The sequence below is a fragment of the Sesamum indicum genome, linkage group LG1 (genome assembly GCF_026168435.1).
Source record: "Sesamum indicum cultivar Baizhima isolate 11 linkage group LG1, ASM2616843v1, whole genome shotgun sequence".
NCBI classification, from domain to species: domain Eukaryota; kingdom Viridiplantae; phylum Streptophyta; class Magnoliopsida; order Lamiales; family Pedaliaceae; genus Sesamum; species Sesamum indicum.
Window position 1 is genome coordinate 13,201,950 of NC_142657.1, and position 19,099 is coordinate 13,221,048.

The 19,099-nt window shown below is 31.2% G+C and overlaps 1 protein-coding gene across 2 annotated transcripts; it reads left to right on the forward strand.

Moving 5' to 3' along the window:
* Positions 1 to 11,447: 11,447 nt before the first annotated feature.
* Positions 11,448 to 13,265, forward strand: LOC105159793 (cyclin-dependent kinase inhibitor 7). Of its 2 annotated transcripts, none has more exons than XM_011076995.3 (4): positions 11,448 to 11,967; positions 12,151 to 12,215; positions 12,456 to 12,632; positions 12,788 to 13,265. In XM_011076995.3, the coding sequence occupies exons 1-4, from the start codon at positions 11,701 to 11,703 to the stop codon at positions 12,888 to 12,890; spliced, it is 612 nt and encodes a 203-aa protein (XP_011075297.2). In that variant the 5' UTR covers positions 11,448 to 11,700; the 3' UTR covers positions 12,891 to 13,265. The 2 variants fall into 2 exon arrangements, with proteins under 2 accessions (XP_011075297.2, XP_011075289.2); XM_011076987.3 differs by having other exon boundaries at positions 11,452 to 11,967; positions 12,453 to 12,632.
* The last annotated feature ends 5,834 nt before the right edge of the window (positions 13,266 to 19,099 follow it).

The following is a 19,099-nucleotide window of genomic DNA, read 5'->3' on the forward strand; positions in this document are numbered from 1 at the left end:
CCTTTTTTTCCCAGTACAGTATGTATATATATATATATTGATTTAGATCGAAGTCTACTTCAGATGTGGGTTTCTCTGGTGGAATGCTCCGACCAGACCTGTGGGAGTTGTATGCTTGATAAAATAATCGAAAATTTGAGAATAAGGCACATAAAAAAAAAATTGTGTTGGCTTTTAGGTCTTCTATTTTTTGTTATTTTGACATTTTGAATAGGAAAGGGGACGAAGAGCTAAATTTCAGTGCAAGAAATATTTCTACTTCAGATTAGTAAGTGGCTATAGAGGGTCATATGCGTCAAGATAGATGTACTAATTCATGTGGCCTAATTTAGATTTCTCGATGATCTTTTGATCAGTAGCTGCCATTTTGGATCGTCAAGTGGATCGGACTTGATTCAAGTACAAATGCACTGATTCTTTCATTTTCTTCCCATTTCTCTAACATTTCATTTCTTAAACACTGTCTAATAATAATTTGAAATAACTAAAAAAATAAAATTATTATATAATTTGGGAGAATTTAAGAACTCATCCTCGTTCTTTACATCCTTATAATGATATCAGTAGTCTCAAGTGGATTTTGTTAGAATGGGGAAAAATGCATTTATTGTCTTATAATTGTGGGATGTCACTTTTGATTCACTACGAATTTAATTCTGTAATTGAGGATAATAATTTTTAATAAATAGAATATTTGATTCAATTTGTGTAAGAAAATACCAAGTTTTTTCTGAGAAAGGCACATGCTTGATACGTGACAATCCTGTATTAAGATAAAATTAGTATTTTTTAACAGAAATTAGATCAAATATGCGTTGTGGGTGTTTTAATTATTGTCTTTGATTGCAAAATTGAAATCAAAATTGATAAAAATTTCCATATAAATATATTTTTCCGTGATAATTAGAATGCAGCAGTTGGTAGTATGTACTAATTACTCGAAATCTTACTAGTACAATTGTTTTGAAACTTGGGCGGAGTTATTACATATAAAAACAATATAAGTTCAAAGATCTAAATTATCACATCAACATTAATTATTACATGGTAAAAGCATTAATGTGAAAGACATAGACACACGAACGTATGTGTGAATGACTTGAAATTGGAATATCCAACCTCATGATTCACGTACACCGGCCCCATAAAAAGCTGATTATCATGCCCTTCTGCTTCCACTTAAATTATTATATATTTTTTTATTGCAATTTCTTATTTTATTTTATTTTATTTTCATATACACAATCAATGCAAATTAATAAATATCACAACAGCTGTTTGAGTGAAATCCTCTTCATGGCCAGTTTACAGTATGAAAACAAATAAGATGCGTCGGGTTTGTTTCTGTCAATAACCCTATGATATAAATATTGTAGCTTGTGAATGAGAATTGTGTTAATTATTAATTAATTTTAGAAATATTATTGTATTGTGTATTTGTGTAATTGTATATTGGTACATCGATGTAGTTTTAAAAAAAGAACGAGAATTGTGTACTTTTGTAATAGACCTAAGGGCTTATAACCAAAAGTTATGGATTTGAGTCTGGAAGCGAGAAGAGGGTTCTTGTGGAATATTTGGGAAAAGACGTGCTTGTAGATCTACGAGATCGTATGAAAGCTTGTAGATGAATGTGTACTCTTAAATCCGTAGAAGTACCCTATTTATAGGTGTGACAAGAGACGTCTTGATTCTACATAAATTTAGGAGGCTGTAAATACTGTATCAGATAAAGGATCATCCAAAAAGAGTTCTCCCAACCGCAAATTCGAGAGATTGCAAAACTCTATTAAATCCAATAGTATATTTGCTGACGTAGTTTCTTGTCTTTTTTTTTTTTTAATATATTCACTAATTTGAAAGTATCAATATATCAAACTAATTTTTGAATTTAAATATATTAAATGATACAATAAATCGAATCATATAAAATATAGGCGCAGGTTATCATGCAATGTAAATGAATAATAAATTTTTAATTTTAAATATATTAAATAATATAATGAATTGAAAGTCATAAAAAATGGGCTAGTTATCATGTGGTGAAAATGCACAGCGAAAAATTGCAAATTTTTTTTGAAGCAATTAATTGGATTAGTTTCATGTCCCTAATGTTATGGCCCTAGATTAAATTCATGTCTCCAGTTTCAACATCACATCTCACATGCATGTCTTCGGTCTTCCCCACTTAAAAGCGTAATTCCCGAAGGATCCTGCTCTTCACCCATATGTGTTGTTAATGCGATTTTCTTTTTTTCACAACTTACAAAAGCTTCATTACTGTTCAATGTATTTCTTGGTTGGACGCATCCAATTTCTTCTACTGTCAGTAGAAATCTGGGTCAATTTCATTTAGGGGTGAGTTTAACCGTAGATAAATGTCCAAATAGGATAAGAAGTCGCGACTTTTATTGGAAAAATCACCAACCCTTCCCCTTATTTTAACCACCCTCTAACAATTAATTAGCTCAATTCATTAGTTTTTGTTAGGTTTTCGTCTATTTTTATGGTGAATCGATAATGTATTTGTCGATTATGAATTATAATTTTACTGTATTCTTAAAATTTTTTATGAATTAAGTGGGTAATTTTTTATAATTTGTAAAATTTTTCCATCCGTCAGGTCTGATTTTTTTTGTAATTTATTAATAAAATAAAAAATATAGTAAGGATAAAATTGAATAATTCTCCATCTGAGAATTACATAATTTTATCAAACGTCAGGGTACTTATAATTTTCAAACAACGAAGAGATATTTGTAATTACGTCAAATCTCAATAGAGATTTGTAATTTATCATGTACTTAGAGTTCGTTTGGTTCAAGTGAGAGAAAAATGAAAGTGGAAGCGAGAGAGAAAGAATAATAGTATTCCTTCAAATTGTTTGGTATGATTAGAAGGGCTGTAAATCTAGGGGTGTCCATTTCGGTTAACCAAACCGAACCGAACCGAATTTTCAGTTAACCGAAATTCGGTTCGGCCGTTTGGAAAACCGAAAACCGAACCGAATTTTCAGTTAACCGAAAATTCGGTTCGGCCGTTTGGAAAACCAAATCGGTTTCCGTTCGGTTTTTTTGATTTTAAAACCGAAAAAAATTATTTTTTTATTTTTTATTTTTTAAAATAATATATTTTGATATTTTAAGCCGAAATTGTGATAATGTTGCAATTTTATCCAAAAATGCAAATACCAAAATACCAAAATTAAATTCTAATTTAAGAGTACAAGTCACAAGTGTAGAACAACTTCAATATGTTAATATTCAATATCTAAAGATAGTACACTTTTCTTTAGTTTTACTAATATAAATTATATAATATTAATATTATAATATATATATATAATTATATAATTTTTATATGTATAAAAAATATATTTTTTTTTTATTATTTACAAAATTTCGGTTTTCGGTTCGGTTCGGTTACCGAATTGGTGACCAAAAAACCGAACCGAAAACCGATTTTTTTTTTTTAAAAAAACCAAAAACCGAACCGAAATTTCGGTTCGATTTTCGGTTCGAACCGAATTTTCGGTTTCGGTTCGGTTCGGCCGGTTTTCGGTTTTTTTGCACACCCCTATGTGAATCTCAATACTTCTCCTTATTTGGTACAAGAAAAAGAGATTGACAAGAAAAGACTATTTTTTGTTATTTTACTGAATAACCTTTCTCTTCATTTTGTATTTAAAAAATAAATAAATTAATGTTATACTAATATAATTTTAGTGTATAAAAAATTTAAAAATTTTAGTAATATAAATATTCATAAAATAAGAACAAGAATATTTTTATTAATAAAAATCACTACAAAAGAACGTGGAATTTGTAATTGACTTTTGGCATGCACAACTTTTGTTATGTCTTTGTAATGGTTAGAATGTTATGACGTCATGTCAGGGCTGATAATAATTTAAGTTATTTGTAGCAGCCAAAACCATTTAAAAAGCCACTACAATATTTACGTATCGGTAAAAACCGTTACAAGATGATGGTTGTTACAATGTGTAATGACTTTTGTAAATGTTACTAAAGTTAGGGCCGACCATCGTATCGTATAATGCTAGCCGTTATTAATGTTGTACAAAAAATCGCTACAAATTTATAAACATGAAAAACCGCTACAAAACTCATTAAGTGTATTTGGTCGTTAGCCTTTTCATATAGTTTTTATCATGGTCTGCCAAATTTGTAATGGCCTGTGAAAAAAATGTGAAGACGTTACAAGGACCGTGTAAAAAACTGGGAGAAAGTGTATGTTGAAACGGTGCTAGAAAATCGTGTGAATGTGGACGGCTTCTTTTACCAAATAGTATTACAGAAACCGTTCTAAACGCGAGCATTATAATGGCTATATTTTTCGTTCCAAAAGCTTGTACAAAGTAGCTTATATATATTGTATTGCAATTTGTTTTTATTTTATTTCATTTATTGTAGATTGCTTATTAACCACACACACTATCAATAGCTCTCTTATTTTCGTGCATATACACTTGATTAGGCAGATTATTGCTTAATTTTTGGACCGGTAACTGTTGACTACTTAAGTTGGTTGACCTAGTAACAACGACTAATTTAACCCTTCTTCTTAATTAAATTGTAGTTTACTTATTTTAGTTTTATGATTTTTTTGATCTTATATGTTATGTATTCTTAATTAGTGTAATGCAATATTTATAAATTTATAGGTCGAGTTATATAATTATATATACGTGTGAATATGCAATGATATATCATCATTTTACAACAACTGAAGATATGGATGTATGATAAGAACCTCCCGAGGAAGGAAGGTCTTACACCAGAGTTTGAGGATGGGGTTAAGACTTTCGTAAAATGGGTCAAGTGTTAGCATGGACATATGGATGGAGACAAAATTAGGTACCATTATCGAAAGTGCAAAAACACAAAGTTCAGAACACCCAACGATGTCAGTTATCACTTGTGTATGCGAGGGTTTATGCCAGATATTATAATTGGACTTCGCATAGCGAGGAGATGTGCAAGAGTACTTTGATGCTGTGACTGCCGCCTAGTGGCGAGAGGAGCAAACCTCAGCTGCTCATGAGGAGGGTAATTATTCACACTGGGTTGATGAATAACAGATGGACTGGGCGTAAATGATGGTTTTTTATACAATCAGGCCGTGTTATTTTTCTTCTTGTCACATGGTGCTTGATGATGGTACAAGGTCCTGCCCTTCTGATGTCGTTCCTAATTCATATTATTACGATGATGGCTCCTAAGATTATGTGGGTTGGAAAATTGATTTTACGATGTAGTGCATGTTGCCGACTAGCTATCGTGGAACAGTTGCATTCAATCTCAATTGGCATCTGTTGCTGAGTTGGTGAATATCAAGGCGAACGATCATATTTCTGAGCAATCTTATGATCGAATATCTTAGTAGGCTAATAAAATAATTACCCCTGTCACACCCTGTCGAGAGATTACTATAGAACAAAAAAGTTGATAAAGGATTTGGGTTTACCCGTTGAGAAGATTGATGTGTGTAAGAATGGTTGCATGTTGTACTGGAAGGACGACGTCAATTTAAAATATTATAAGTTTTGTGGAGATGCTAGGTACAAGCTGACGCAGGAACAAGACCCTTGCCGCAAGAAGCCCCCCTATGGTACCCGTCGCTTACTCCCCATTTGCAGTGGTTGTATGCTTTGAGAGCAACTGCAAAGCACATGACATGGCATGCCATACATCAGCGGAGAAGGGCTCTATGTGTCATCCTTTCAATGCAGAGACTTAAAAGCATTTTGACCGGACGTATCCCGATTTTGCAGAAGAGATGCGTAATGTTTGGCTGAGTCTTTGCACAACCGATTTTGCATGGTACAATCTTCCCCAGTATATGTGCATAAGTTCTGAGTACATGTTTCTAATAATGGTGATCCTTGACCTTTCTAATCAGAAGAGTCTGATCGATGTGTACTTGGAACTGTTGATCGAAGAGCTGTTGCAGTTGTGGTATGTGGGTGTTCGAACGTACGATAATGCCACGGACAAAACATTCATTATGCGGGCGGCGTTGATGTGGACTGTGAACAACCTTCCCGCCTTTGAGATAGCGACTGGGTGGAGTACCGTTGGTATTATGGGGTGTCCAGTTTGTATGGATGATACAGGCATTCCATCTATAGCACGGTAGGAACGCATACTACTTTGATTCTCACATACAGTTTCTCCCTGAGGACTATCCCTACCGAATGAACAAGAAAACATTCACAAAGAATCGTGTGAAATATAAGGTTGCACACTAGAGGCTGACAGGAGAGCAGATCCGCGATTGGGTTGCAGACATTAGTCCTACAGTTGAATAGCCATTGATACTTCCTTCTGACTATGGTAGCGATCACAAGTGGAATCATCTTCTGGAGTCTTTCATACTGGCAATGATTTGATCCGACACAACCTTGATGTCATGCATATTGAGAAAATTGTGTTTTTATAATATATTCAATACCGTGATGGACATAAAGGGAAAGACGAAGGATAATTTAAATGCACAGAAGGACTAGAAGATCATCTGTAATTGCCCGGAGCTTGAGTTGGATGAATATAGACCAAACGCTATGCCTAAAGTAGTCTATACCTTGAGGAAGGAGCAGAAGAAGACGATATGTGAATGAATTCGTGGTTTAAGTTTTTCGATGACTACGCGTCTAACATTGCCCGCTGCGTCGACATGAAGGAGTTGAGGATGCATGGCATGAAGAGCCACGACAGTCACGTATTCACATAGAAATTGATTCTGATTGCCTTTCGTGAGATGCTTCCCTAGCAAGTATGAAGCGCATTAATGGAGGTGGGTCTTTTATTTTTCAAACCATATGCTTGACCACACTTGATGTCATTAAGCTACATGAGTTGGAACACAGTGTTGTCATCATCACGTGCAACCTTGAGAAAATATTTTCTCTAGCTTTTTTCGATGAATGGGACACCCCATTGTTCACCTGCCATATGAGGCTCGCGCAAGGGGGCCTCAGTAAACAAGTGGATGTACCATTTTGTAAGGTTTCTACGTGACTTGAAGAAAAAAATGAAGAACAAAGCACATGTCAAGGCATCCATTGTCAAGGCATACATTGTCGAAGAAATCGGCTTATTCTCGTTGCACTACTTTGAGCCGGGCGTTTTATCCAACCGAAGCATGCCTCGGAGAACCGATGATCTCAAGAGCTAAAAAGATGGAATCTGACTGTCTATTTCAATTATACTGGTCGAGCTAGTGGTACCTTAAAAAAGAGATGGCTCAATAGATCAGAACGCCACATAATCGAGACATATATATTATACAATTGTGAACTAGTCACACAATATTATGAATAAGTTGTTATTTTCCAACTTTGCAATTTTAATATACATGTTAACTGTATATACATATACTTTTAATTTAACTGAATTTTCAAATAGATCATTCTTGAAAGAACTGTACCAACATCACCATTCAGACGATCCAATTATTGATTGAGTTGTATCGACTAATTTCAAGGATTAGTTCAAACAATGTGTAAGTTTATAGATTTTTTTAATAATTAATGTGATTAAAACTATATTTTTGTGTCACATACAAAAAGTATTCCAACAATCTATCCAACATTCAAGCACAACCATAGCTAAAAGTGTTACAAATATCATTTCAATAATAATTAAATCAAATTTAATTTGATTATTTCAAAAATAGGTCCAAATGCATTTTTTGCAATTGAACTTCCCTTGTAACAGTCTATCATGGCCGTTAGTAAGACCGTTACAAATTGTAACGGTTGTCAAGCAAGCCGTGATAAATATTTTGTAATGCTCAAAAAAGCCGCGGTAGGAGTGCCGTTACAAGACTGTTACAACTTTCAAAAGTTGTTCCAAATTAATAACTTGGCTAACAAAAGCCGTTACTATAAAATAACTTTTTTGTAGTGATTATTTATCAAAATGAGTATTGTTCATTTAATCAAAATTATTTAATTTAAATAAAATAAAAATTATTAACAATGCTTCGACTAACAAATTTGAATTCAAACATCAGCGCCTTTCTTGGTACAAAAAACAACTTTGTATATCATGTCCAAAAACAATAATTTTGTTATTCTTTTCTGATAATTATGTACAGTATTATCAGTGGAAAGGAGAAAGAGTTGGAGAAAAAATATATATAGATATATGGGTAACAGAGTAAATAAAAATAAAAACTATATTTTTTTATCTTTTTGGTCTTATACTTTCACTTTTCTGCTCAATTTCGAAAAGAAACAAAATTGTACTCTGGAGGGGTTTCATATAAATTGAGTTCTACTTCACCTCCATCTCTTCCTCCCAACCAAATTGTCTCTTGTACATTCATTTTTACTTTCACTTTTCACCCCAACCAAACACACTCTTAATCTATACCTTTATATAATTGAAAAGCACCTTTTTGGTCTCTTCAATTTATTTTGGTCTGTCAATTTATTTTAATTATTTTAAAGTAAATTATATCTTATCATTCAAATTATATCTATTTTTACACTTCGCTACTGAAACTTTATTTTATTTCAACTTACTATCTTAACTTTGTAAAATTTGCACTTTGTCATAAATGATGGTCTTTTTGTTGATTTTTCTGCCTGAAAAACATCATATGCTGTGCATATGCAAAATATACCACATTTCATAACCTTTAAATATCACATATGCACTGCATGTGGTGGTTTTTCGTCAAAAATCTTAGTTGAAAAATAATAGTAAATGACAAAGTGCAAAATTTCGAAAAATTAAGATGATAAATTGACGCACAAAAAAATTAGATGTCAAAATATAAAAATGATCATAATTCAGATGGCAAGACCACCCCCCCCCCCTCAACTTCCCATTTTCTTTATTCTTAACTTCCACATTCCTATTTAAAGGGGAAAACAAAACTTCCACATTCATTTTTCTTCTCTAATTTTTTCCATTAAATTTTCATAATTTTTTAATATTCTTTTAGTAATTTTTTATTTATTTAATTAATATATATTTTAGATTTATTATATTTTTTAAAAAAATTTATACTTTATTATGCACACACATTTGAGTGTGCAATATATACTAATCTATACTATATTATTAAGGGAGCACCTCTTTGATGTCTCTCCCTTTTTTGTCTGCTATTTTTTATTTTTTTTAATTATTTAAACAACTTTTTTCTTTTTTCTCAACCTCCATTTTTTGTTCTCTCTCTCAACTTCCATATTTTTTCTTCTACCACTTTTTTCTAAATAACTACACACACCTCAATTTTTTAATATTTTATTTATTTAACTAAAATATATAATTTTAAAATATCATAAACATATTTTAATATTTTAAATTAATTTTTAGTTTATTGATTGTCCATACTCAATTGACTGTGCGTTACACACTACACTACAAAAAAATTATTATTAACTACAATATTAAACTATAGCTAAAATTTACGATAAATAACTATTATTAACTATAATTAGATAAAATCAACGTACAAAAAACCTAACTTTTCCATCATGAAAAAATTATTTTGCACAAAAAATCATATAGTAAAAGCATGACACCTCGGAAAACCACATCAACTAACGGTTGAATTGTTGCAGTTAATGACTATTTACTATGATTATTTATTATTAATTATGATAATTAATTATAATTAAATATTATACTTTGTTGCAGTGCTAGTTACTAATTCTTACTCGATATGTTTCGTATAGACATCGTTGTTCTCCATACTCATTTAACTATCTAGGCGTCGAATAATCTCAGCAATTTGTAGACTTAGTTATGATTTTCGGATATTTACCTTAAGTTGTCGTCACTTCACGACCACAAGATCGTGACTTGTACGAGATCCCGACAGCTACAACCTCAATCAATATTGGATCAAACTAAGATCTTGTCTTGATTACTCGTAATTTATGCAGTAATGTCAAAATTTATATTTTGAAATGACCAAATACAATTAAAATGAGCTGTTATATATAACAGAGTTGAGTACAAGTCGAGCTCGAATTACTTAATTTTTTTCAAATATATCTAATTATTCTTTTCATGAACAACGAAAAATTAAGTTAAAAAAAAAGTAGTGGAAAAAGTTGGCTTTAGTTTTGCTTTGTTGTTTGTTTCCTAATTGCCTTTGCCGCCAGAAAGAAGTAAACAAACAAAACAAGGTAAAAAGGGGGTGACGGTTACTTGTAGTTTAGCTTCAACTCTCTGCCTTTCCCTATATGAAATCACCAAAAGAGAAGAGTTTCAACAGAGAACGTGAAGGGAATTCCAGCTTATAGAAAACGGCATTACATGTCGACGTCGTATTCTGACTTCTTCTGAGATTTTGGGTTTTATGCATCTATATCTTCCCGGAGGTTTTGAGTTTTGGTTAAGACCTCTTCAAGTTTTTGGTCGAGATTCTATTCAAATTTTAATTAAAAATTAAAATAATATATATATATATATATATATATATAAACTATAAAAGGTATGCATGCGTTAATTTCCATCCTAAAAAATAATCGTAAATATATAATTAAGAATAGTCCTCAATTTTTGTAATTTCATTTAAAATATTAATTTGTTAAAAATAATATATTTTGTTGAGTTAGGGGTATTTAGCCTTTAAGTAAAATATGAATAGAATTTTTGACCAAAAAATACAAGAGAGGAGGTTTTTGCAAAATATTAAAACCTCAAGAGTCTGCTAGCTAGCTTAGATGCTAAAGACCAAATTTTCAGGGGAGAGGAATGCAAATAACCCAATAAACGGTACATAAAGGTTATTTTTATTAAATTAGATGTTGAATATAATTCTAACTTTTTAAAGTAAAGAGTAGAATTCGTCATTTTTTTTTTGTTCCGGATGCATTACAAATTAATATATACTGACTGATTTATAATATTTGATTTAATGATGTGGTGCATGATCAAATTGGATAATGTTTGACTGAGTTTTTACAAAAGGAAGATTTCATAGTGGTCAAATATTTTTTTAATTGGGATAATCACAATAAATTTAAAAAGATATTTGGTCATTTATGCAGACAAGATATTTTAAAATTTTATAATGTAAACTCTCTGCGTCGATGTTAATAATTTCTAATTTTGTAATTGATAAAAAAAATTAGTAGTTAAAAATATTTACCTTAAAATTAGGTTGACCTTTTTTTTATTTAAAAAAAATTCCCCAAGTTCTAACGGCTTGCGGAAAATAGTGGGTAAAACCCGGTAATAACCGGAGAAAAGTACACGTGTAAGCCATGTGGTGGGTAGCTATCAACAACCAGGGAGGTTCAACAGGGAAAAAGTTTGCATGGTAGATCTGCGTAACGCGAGGCTTCAAAAATTCCGTCACCGTTAACGGAGTGTAGGGCTATGCCTATGCATTGCCAAATGCCAAAATAAGAAGTGAAACCAAATCTGAACCGTTTGAACGGAATTCTATGCCCATAAGCATCTCTATCATTATCATCACCACCACTCGATCTCTCTCTCTCTCTCTCTATAGAAACTTTTGCAACAGAAAAAGTGCAGCAGAAAAGCGGATAATTCTGCGACCCTCCGCCAGCACACGCTGCTCGTACGTACAGAGAGAGGAGTATAAAGAATCGCGGGATATGGCAGGGCTCTGAGAAGGTTCTCTCTTCGCAGTTATGGTGTAGAGAGAGAGTTTTAAGGGTTGAAACGAACAATTGCGGGGAATTCTCGCATGGGAAGGTGTTTGAGGAGCTGTAAGGGATTAGGAGAGCTAGAGGTCATGGAAAAGGCAGCGGAGAGGAGAAAGAGAAAAGTTGGCTCGGGAGACTCGCAGTTATCCACATCCTCAGTTCAGCTCAAAACGCGGCGTTTAGCCGCACTGACGCCGGAGAGTTCAGCTTCGCCAGCAAGTTCGGGGAATTCGACGTGTGAGAGCGTTGGTTCGGATCATGTTTTGGCATCTTGTTGCTCAAGTAACGGATCGAGTGAAATGGCCAAGGTGAGCTCGAAATTAATTCATAGATCTGGAAATTCTGGACGGATTTTAATTCCATCTTACAACGTCACGGTATTTAATTTCCATGAAAGTTACGGATAGCGGAATGAATATCATGTCTGACTACTTCTTTAATTAGATTCTATAGAAGTTAATGAGTTGTTTGAATTTTGAATTCCTTTTTAGGAGAATGAGGTGATTGTGGAGTGTTTCGCAACATCGGCTGGTGATTCGTTGGATTGTAGAGAGAGGTAGACTATATATTTATTTTCAAAACTTTCAAAAAACAAATATGATTCTTACCCCGGCACGTTTCTTCAATTCAAAATTTTGAATTTAATAGCAGTATTTGATTTCTTCCGCTACAACACAAGCACTCTCCCTCCCTCCTTCCCTCTACCTCTCACTCTCTCATACTTTCATGAGATGAATGCTGGTATTACTTTACCTTCGCAACAAATAATTGTTAAGAAATCATATTGTTTCAGAAGAGGAACGACGCCGTTGACCGAGGTTCAAGCTGAGTCCGTCAAGATGGACTCGACGGCTAGGCCACTCAAATCCAATTCTCGTCATAATTCTATGGCCGAGAAAATGCCATCCGAAGCTGAACTTGAAGAATTCTTTGCCGCGGCTGAAAAGAACCTCCAGCAACAATTCATTGACAAGTAACTAGTCTCCCCCGCTCCCTCCTCTCTCTCTCTCTCTCTGACACAGACACACACACAGACAGAGACACAGAAGAATTGTGATATGCAAGCATCTATTTTTACAGGATGAGACCGAGTAGTACTGAATTTCAATGTGCATATGAACAATGTAGGTACAACTATGACATAGTAAAGGACCTGCCACTGGAAGGGCGCTACGAGTGGGTTCAAATTCAGGATGGAGAAAATGTTCACAACTTAGCAATGGCTATCTAGCTAATTATTTCTTACTGGAAGCTCATCAGTGAAGTACATCAAATCAACAATGAAACTCATGGTCTCGTTCCACTAATTTAAAGCTTAAGCTTTAGGGGCTTCTTGTTTCTCTACTTTAGGTTTAAATCCTTGTTTTAGCTGAGATGTACAGCTAGCTGTTTCTATTTCTCTCTTCCAAGAATCTTCATATGGATTCTGCAAGCACTGTGACTGTAGAGAAAGAATTAAAGAAGTTCTTCTCATAGTAAGGTAAATTATTTATTTATGTGAGAAGAAGCTTCTGTTTGGAATGGAATGGATAATCAATCTCTTTCGGGGTAAAGATTGAAGAATCAAGCAGTTCAATAAAAGCTCTTTCTTATTGCTTTTAGAAAATTTTTTGGGTTCCTCTTATCATTATTACTATTTTCTATATCTGGGCTTATTTCTGCACTGCAAAACTCTCTGATGCTTGTGACACTGCCAATCATAGTTTTACCTTGTAACTGTAAGTGAATTAGATTTTTAATTTTAAATACCCTTTTTATTTTAATTTAATATATACACCTCATGTATATAACCATTTTTAATAAAATTATGAATAGCTTAAATTTTTATGTAAGTAACTTGTAGGTATTAAAATAAAATAGAAATATAACCAAAAAAAAAATATAATTCAATCAGTAAGTAGTTATGCCCATTTTTTCTCCATCTTCACTATCCTAGTATGGGTCTTCTGCAACTAGTTTTACCCTATAATTTCCTTTCTCTCATTTTGTTTTAGTAATTGAGTGACTAGAAATATCAGACTACTAACAGTAACAGCAGACGAGTAAGTAGTACTACGGGTACTTCTGATATATGCCTGTGTTTTGGAAATTTGGGGTGACGACGAGAAAGAGGCCAGACGAAGGAGAAGTAACAGTACAGTACAATTACAGAAGAACAGAGCTTGCCGTGTAAGCTACGGACACGTGGTGAAGATTGGGAAAGCTGATCTGTGACCCCATGTGGCTCTGGTGAGTTTCTATGTGTGAATTTCTTTGGACTAATTTCTTCAAATCTCCATTACTTTCACACAACCCACTTAAGTTCATTACCAAGTACCTAAACACAATGAAATTTATTTTACCACATTGTGCATGTGTATGTATGATATTGTTTGTACTTTATATCTATCTGTTAAGGCACACACAGACAGAGAAGGTAGATGGGATTGGGACTGGGACTCTGTTACTTTTTCACAAAGGCAAGGCAACAGGAATAGGTGGTATGGATGAGCAGTGGTCCATAGTTTCCCTTAGTAAATTGGTGCATGAACTTGAAAGAGAAAGCTACAGTGGTGGTAGGCCAACCCTCTTCCTCTATATGCCTATGATGTTATACCCAGCCCCAGCCTTCCTCCAACTAATTATTTGATTCCCTGCATATATATGCGTATATGTCTCTTAGTAAAATATGATTTCTTGATGTGTTGGGGGTGAATTCCAGCTTAACTTTGGGTAAAATTGAAGGAAGGATATATATACATATACGTATATATATATATTGGGATTTGGAAGGGAACGTTTGTCTTGGTCAGATGTAGTGTGTGTGTCATGTGTGTAAGAGTGAGTGATAATGATTAGGAAATGTAACAGAAAGAGGGGCAGAAAGGGGCAGCACATGCACGGAGATTCTGGGCAGTGGGCATCTTCTTATTTGATTCGGTTCGGGGTAATGGTAATGCGCGAGACGCATCTTTGCAGGATATGTAATTATGCCAACTAATGATACCCATTATTTTTTATTAACGTCTTCCCCGACCCGCTCGTTAATGAATTATTTACATCTCTACATTTTTATCTTCAATTAATCTTTGTCATATTCTTCTTCTTTTCTTTTTTAACATAAAGTATATAAATTACATCTCCAGATATTATTATTGATTTGGTGTTAATCGATCTATAATTCCTTGTACACCACATATAAAATATTATTATAGATGTCAGTAGCTTATAAGCCCAATTTAGATAATTTTTTATTAAAAATTTATTCCATGCAAAAGTTTAAATTATTGTAAAAAAAATTAATTTAATTTTAATGCCTCTTAATACGTCTTCTCACAAAGATATTTTGAATGTGAAATATTTTTTTTATAAAATCACTTGGGTTATCTTTTTTAAAGCAACCATCTCATATAAAAATTCAAATTATTAAAAGATAATTATTTAATATTAGTATATGTGGTACATTCGAATATGCATGCATAATTAATTTTATATTTATAAAATTAATTATTATTTTAAAGAAATATATTAATTAATTAGAAAAATAAAAAAATAAAAGTATATAAACAATATGAGTAATTAATGAAAAAACAATGGAGAAAAACAAAGAGATGTCAAAGTTGAAAGTGATAAAATAAAAAGTTGAGAAGAGAGACAAAAATAAATATCAATTAATTAAAAAATAAAAAAAAATGACAAACAATAAAAAAGTGAGGGTACTCTGACTTAATAAAGTATAGATTAATTTCTTAACATGCCCCTCATCACGTAAAAACCCTACACTAAAACTTTTTTTTATACAAATCACTTGGGCTTATCTTTTGTTAAACAACAACTTTATCTAAAAGTTTAAATTATGGTAAAGGAGATTAATAATCATTTAATACTAGTAATTTGTGGCACTCTATGTGTGTACAATTTTTATAAATATTTATAAAAATATTTATTATTTAATAAAACATATACAAAATAATAAGTTAATACTAATTTTGTAAAATAATGATGACAAAAAAAAAAGATGAAAGATTTTTTTTTTAGAAAAAGAAAATTTAAAAAAAATAATTATCAAAAGATAACGGAGGTGAGAAGTTAGATGAAAAATTAAAAAAAAAAAACTAAACATAAAAAGCACACCAGAAAAAAAAGGAGAAACACTAAAGAAGTGTTCTCCTTTTATATATAATATAGATTATTATCTTAGCATGCTCCTTCATATACAAATCCTACATGTGAAATCTTTTTTTTTTTTTTTTGTATTCATTTAATATAATCTTCTATTAATTAATAATCACCTCATCTAAAAGTTTAAATTATTAGATATATAGCTCTTTGAAATTTTTTACAGTCCTTATGACATGATTTTTACTTCTTAAATTCATTAAGGTTAGGTATATCAAAGAAAATGAGTATCACTGATTTAACCCCTTGATTGTGGACAGTAAAATTAATGACGAGAAAAGATAATTATTTAATATTAATATAAAAAGTGAATTGATGTTATTTTTTATTAAACGACCATCTCATCTAAAAGTTTATACTGTTAAAAAAAATCATTTAATATTTATATTTTAACACACATTCTTTATAAATAAATGACAATCAAATATTCAGACCAAAAATTTTATACTTTAATATTATATTAAACGACTGCCTCATCCAAAAATTCAAATTACTTAAAAGCAAAATATTACACTAATATTAATATCTTTTTAATTTTATTTGTGGATTGAAGAATCTTGGGAGACATAAGAAGCTTCAACGCATATGCTTGTGTATTGTTTACTGTTCTTTTTTTCTTTTTTTCACCAATCCCAGTAAAAGTAGAAATTAATGCCTTGGAAGGTTGGAACTGTATCCTTTTTGACATTCATTGTACACTCTCTCCCTCTGTCTGTATTAATTAATTAGAATGGTCTTAATCACATAAAACCAAGTTATTTTTTTGACAAGACATAAAACCAACTTGCATATCTACCTTTGGAGTTAAGAACAACACATGTAGATGACTAATATAGTAAATCAAAAGAATGTCGGATGCTGCTGCTCCCATAGAGCCACTCAAATTGCACATATATATTTTGCTAAAATGCCTTTTTTATTTTTTTAATAATCTTTCTTGGATGAGATGGTTGTCCCATATATATATATAAAGAAATATAAAATACAATGTCATTTTACAGTAAGAAATTCATGCTCGGGCCGGTGATGATCATATAGATCTCACAAGATTGATATTTAATTTGAATAAATTAGATCTATTTGAAATTTATCCAAATCAATATTTGGGTTTAGATTTTAGAAGAGTGACAATCAAATTAATTAATAATTACTACTATTAATTTTGTACCACATTTATGGAACTGTACCTTTCTCTAGCCCAATATTCAGACACTTAAACTATATAAATTACATAAAATTAAATTTCATAATTCTTTTTAGAATTTAGAATATCAAGAAAAAAATAAGAGAGAAATGGTTGAGCATGTTCCCCCACATGGGGTGGGTGACCCTTTTTAGACTACTTATTAATTAAAAAACAGAAGTAGGATGATTTCAATCAAATCCAGAGATCTGTTGATGCAGATTTGAGTGTGATGATTTTGGGATCCCAATAAATGTTTGAGGGTTAATTAATTATACCAAAAGTAAACTCTTTATTTAATGCTTTACTTAATAGTTTCCATCTAATACAAGAAAATGGGGTCCACCACCATATTTACTTCCTTATGCAAGCCTGTATTCAATTAATAATATGGGTTAATTTAATATTAAAATTCATTTTATTAGATTGAAACTCGTTATTATAATGGATCTAAAATTCTTATTACACATATAATTCCACTTCACTTATATTTTTATGCTATCACATTTTTTAAGTAAATATACCCTTTGAAGTTTTTGGTGTACGTATGTTTATAGAAGTATTTGTAATCGGTTTATTAAAATAAAAGGTAAATTATGTGTACGTTTCATGAAATTAAATTAAATTATATAAATATTTTTTATTTTTTTTATAAACTTTTGTTATTGAATAGGATCATACTTTTAATTACTACTACAATATCAAGAATCGTATTTGTACGTGATTCTGCAAATGATAGAGGATGATTGTGTAGTTCGACATAATTTCAAGAAATGTCAATATAATTTACTCTAGAATAAATTAAAATTTTTTCAATGCTTATTTTTTTTATATACAATTTTTTATTTTGAACTGTTTAAATGAGTTGATTTAAATCGAAATCTATACGTCAATTCTCTACCAACTTCTGCAACTCAATGATAAACTATTAAATATTAAATTTTTTTCGTAAATATTCTAATTTCAACTTCTTTTCCCCCCCACTTTTTACTTTTTAGACATTCTCAAATTTCACTACTATTTTACTTACAATTTATTTTTATAATTTACCCTTACAGTAAAAAAATAAAAATTATTGCAAACACTCCCTCAAGCAAGTAATAAAATTCTTAATGTTCTGTTAAAATAAAATAAAATTATGAAAATTGAAAAAAAATCATAATTTAAATATTATTAATGGGCCCTCCGGGAATTAAAATGCGGGGGATGCTGTAGAGTATCCGCATAAGGCCCCGGAGTTTTACGTATCATAACATTAGCGTCGATGTGTATTTAACAGAAGTTTTCTATAAAACCAAAAATAAAAAATAAAACCCAGAAGTTTTCAGTATTTGCATTAGCTTAAACTTGTGTAATACCTGTATAGTATCGTATGAATACATAATTGAACTTAACCAATACTTTCCTTATTTTTATTTAATATATGAAGTATAAGGATTATATATAATGATAATTACATTGTCTTTTTCTAAGATTCGTTGTAATTATATGTAGACCCCGTGTTGTTTGAAAAATTACATATAGTATATCTGAAATTTGTGTTTGTCTAACAAATAAACTAATTCGCTAATCAAAATTTATCGAATATATTGATATTAAAAAAAAATTGAATGAAAATTTATATTTACCCCCGATAAATTTATTACTAATTTATAGCATATTACAGAAATCTTTTTTTGACCAAAGTACCCTTACATGGGTGAATGTTTACTTCCTCACATATATTAACGTGTAAAAAATGTATACGAGTAGTTTGTTTGACACGTAATAAGTTAGTAATAAGTCAATTTGGGGTAAATATGAATTTTCTTTTAATTTTTTGTTAATATCATTAAACTCAATGAATTTTGAATAACTGACGAATCTATTTGTTAGACGAAAATAATTTTTATGGGTACTAAATATAATTTTTCAAATTACAAAAGATCTATTTGAATTACACCAAATTTTAGGGGACGGCGGTGTAATTATCTCTTCTATATAATACTAGATCAAAAATACTCCATTTTATATAGATTGGTTGCGACTATGAATCTCATCGTAAACCCGTATTTTTAGGAGTAAACAGGTGATATAGCTGGATGTAATATAGACTTAAC

Bases quoted from the DNA above. Each gene is read 5' to 3' on its own strand.
- LOC105159793 (XM_011076987.3), top strand. From the start codon at position 11,701: ATGGGAAGGTGTTTGAGGAGCTGTAAGGGATTAGGAGAGCTAGAGGTC. The intron at 12,216-12,452 runs GTAGACTATATA...ATATTGTTTCAG, and splicing joins TCGTTGGATTGTAGAGAGAG to AAGAGGAACGACGCCGTTGA. The intron at 12,633-12,787 runs GTAACTAGTCTC...TGAACAATGTAG, and splicing joins CAGCAACAATTCATTGACAA to GTACAACTATGACATAGTAA.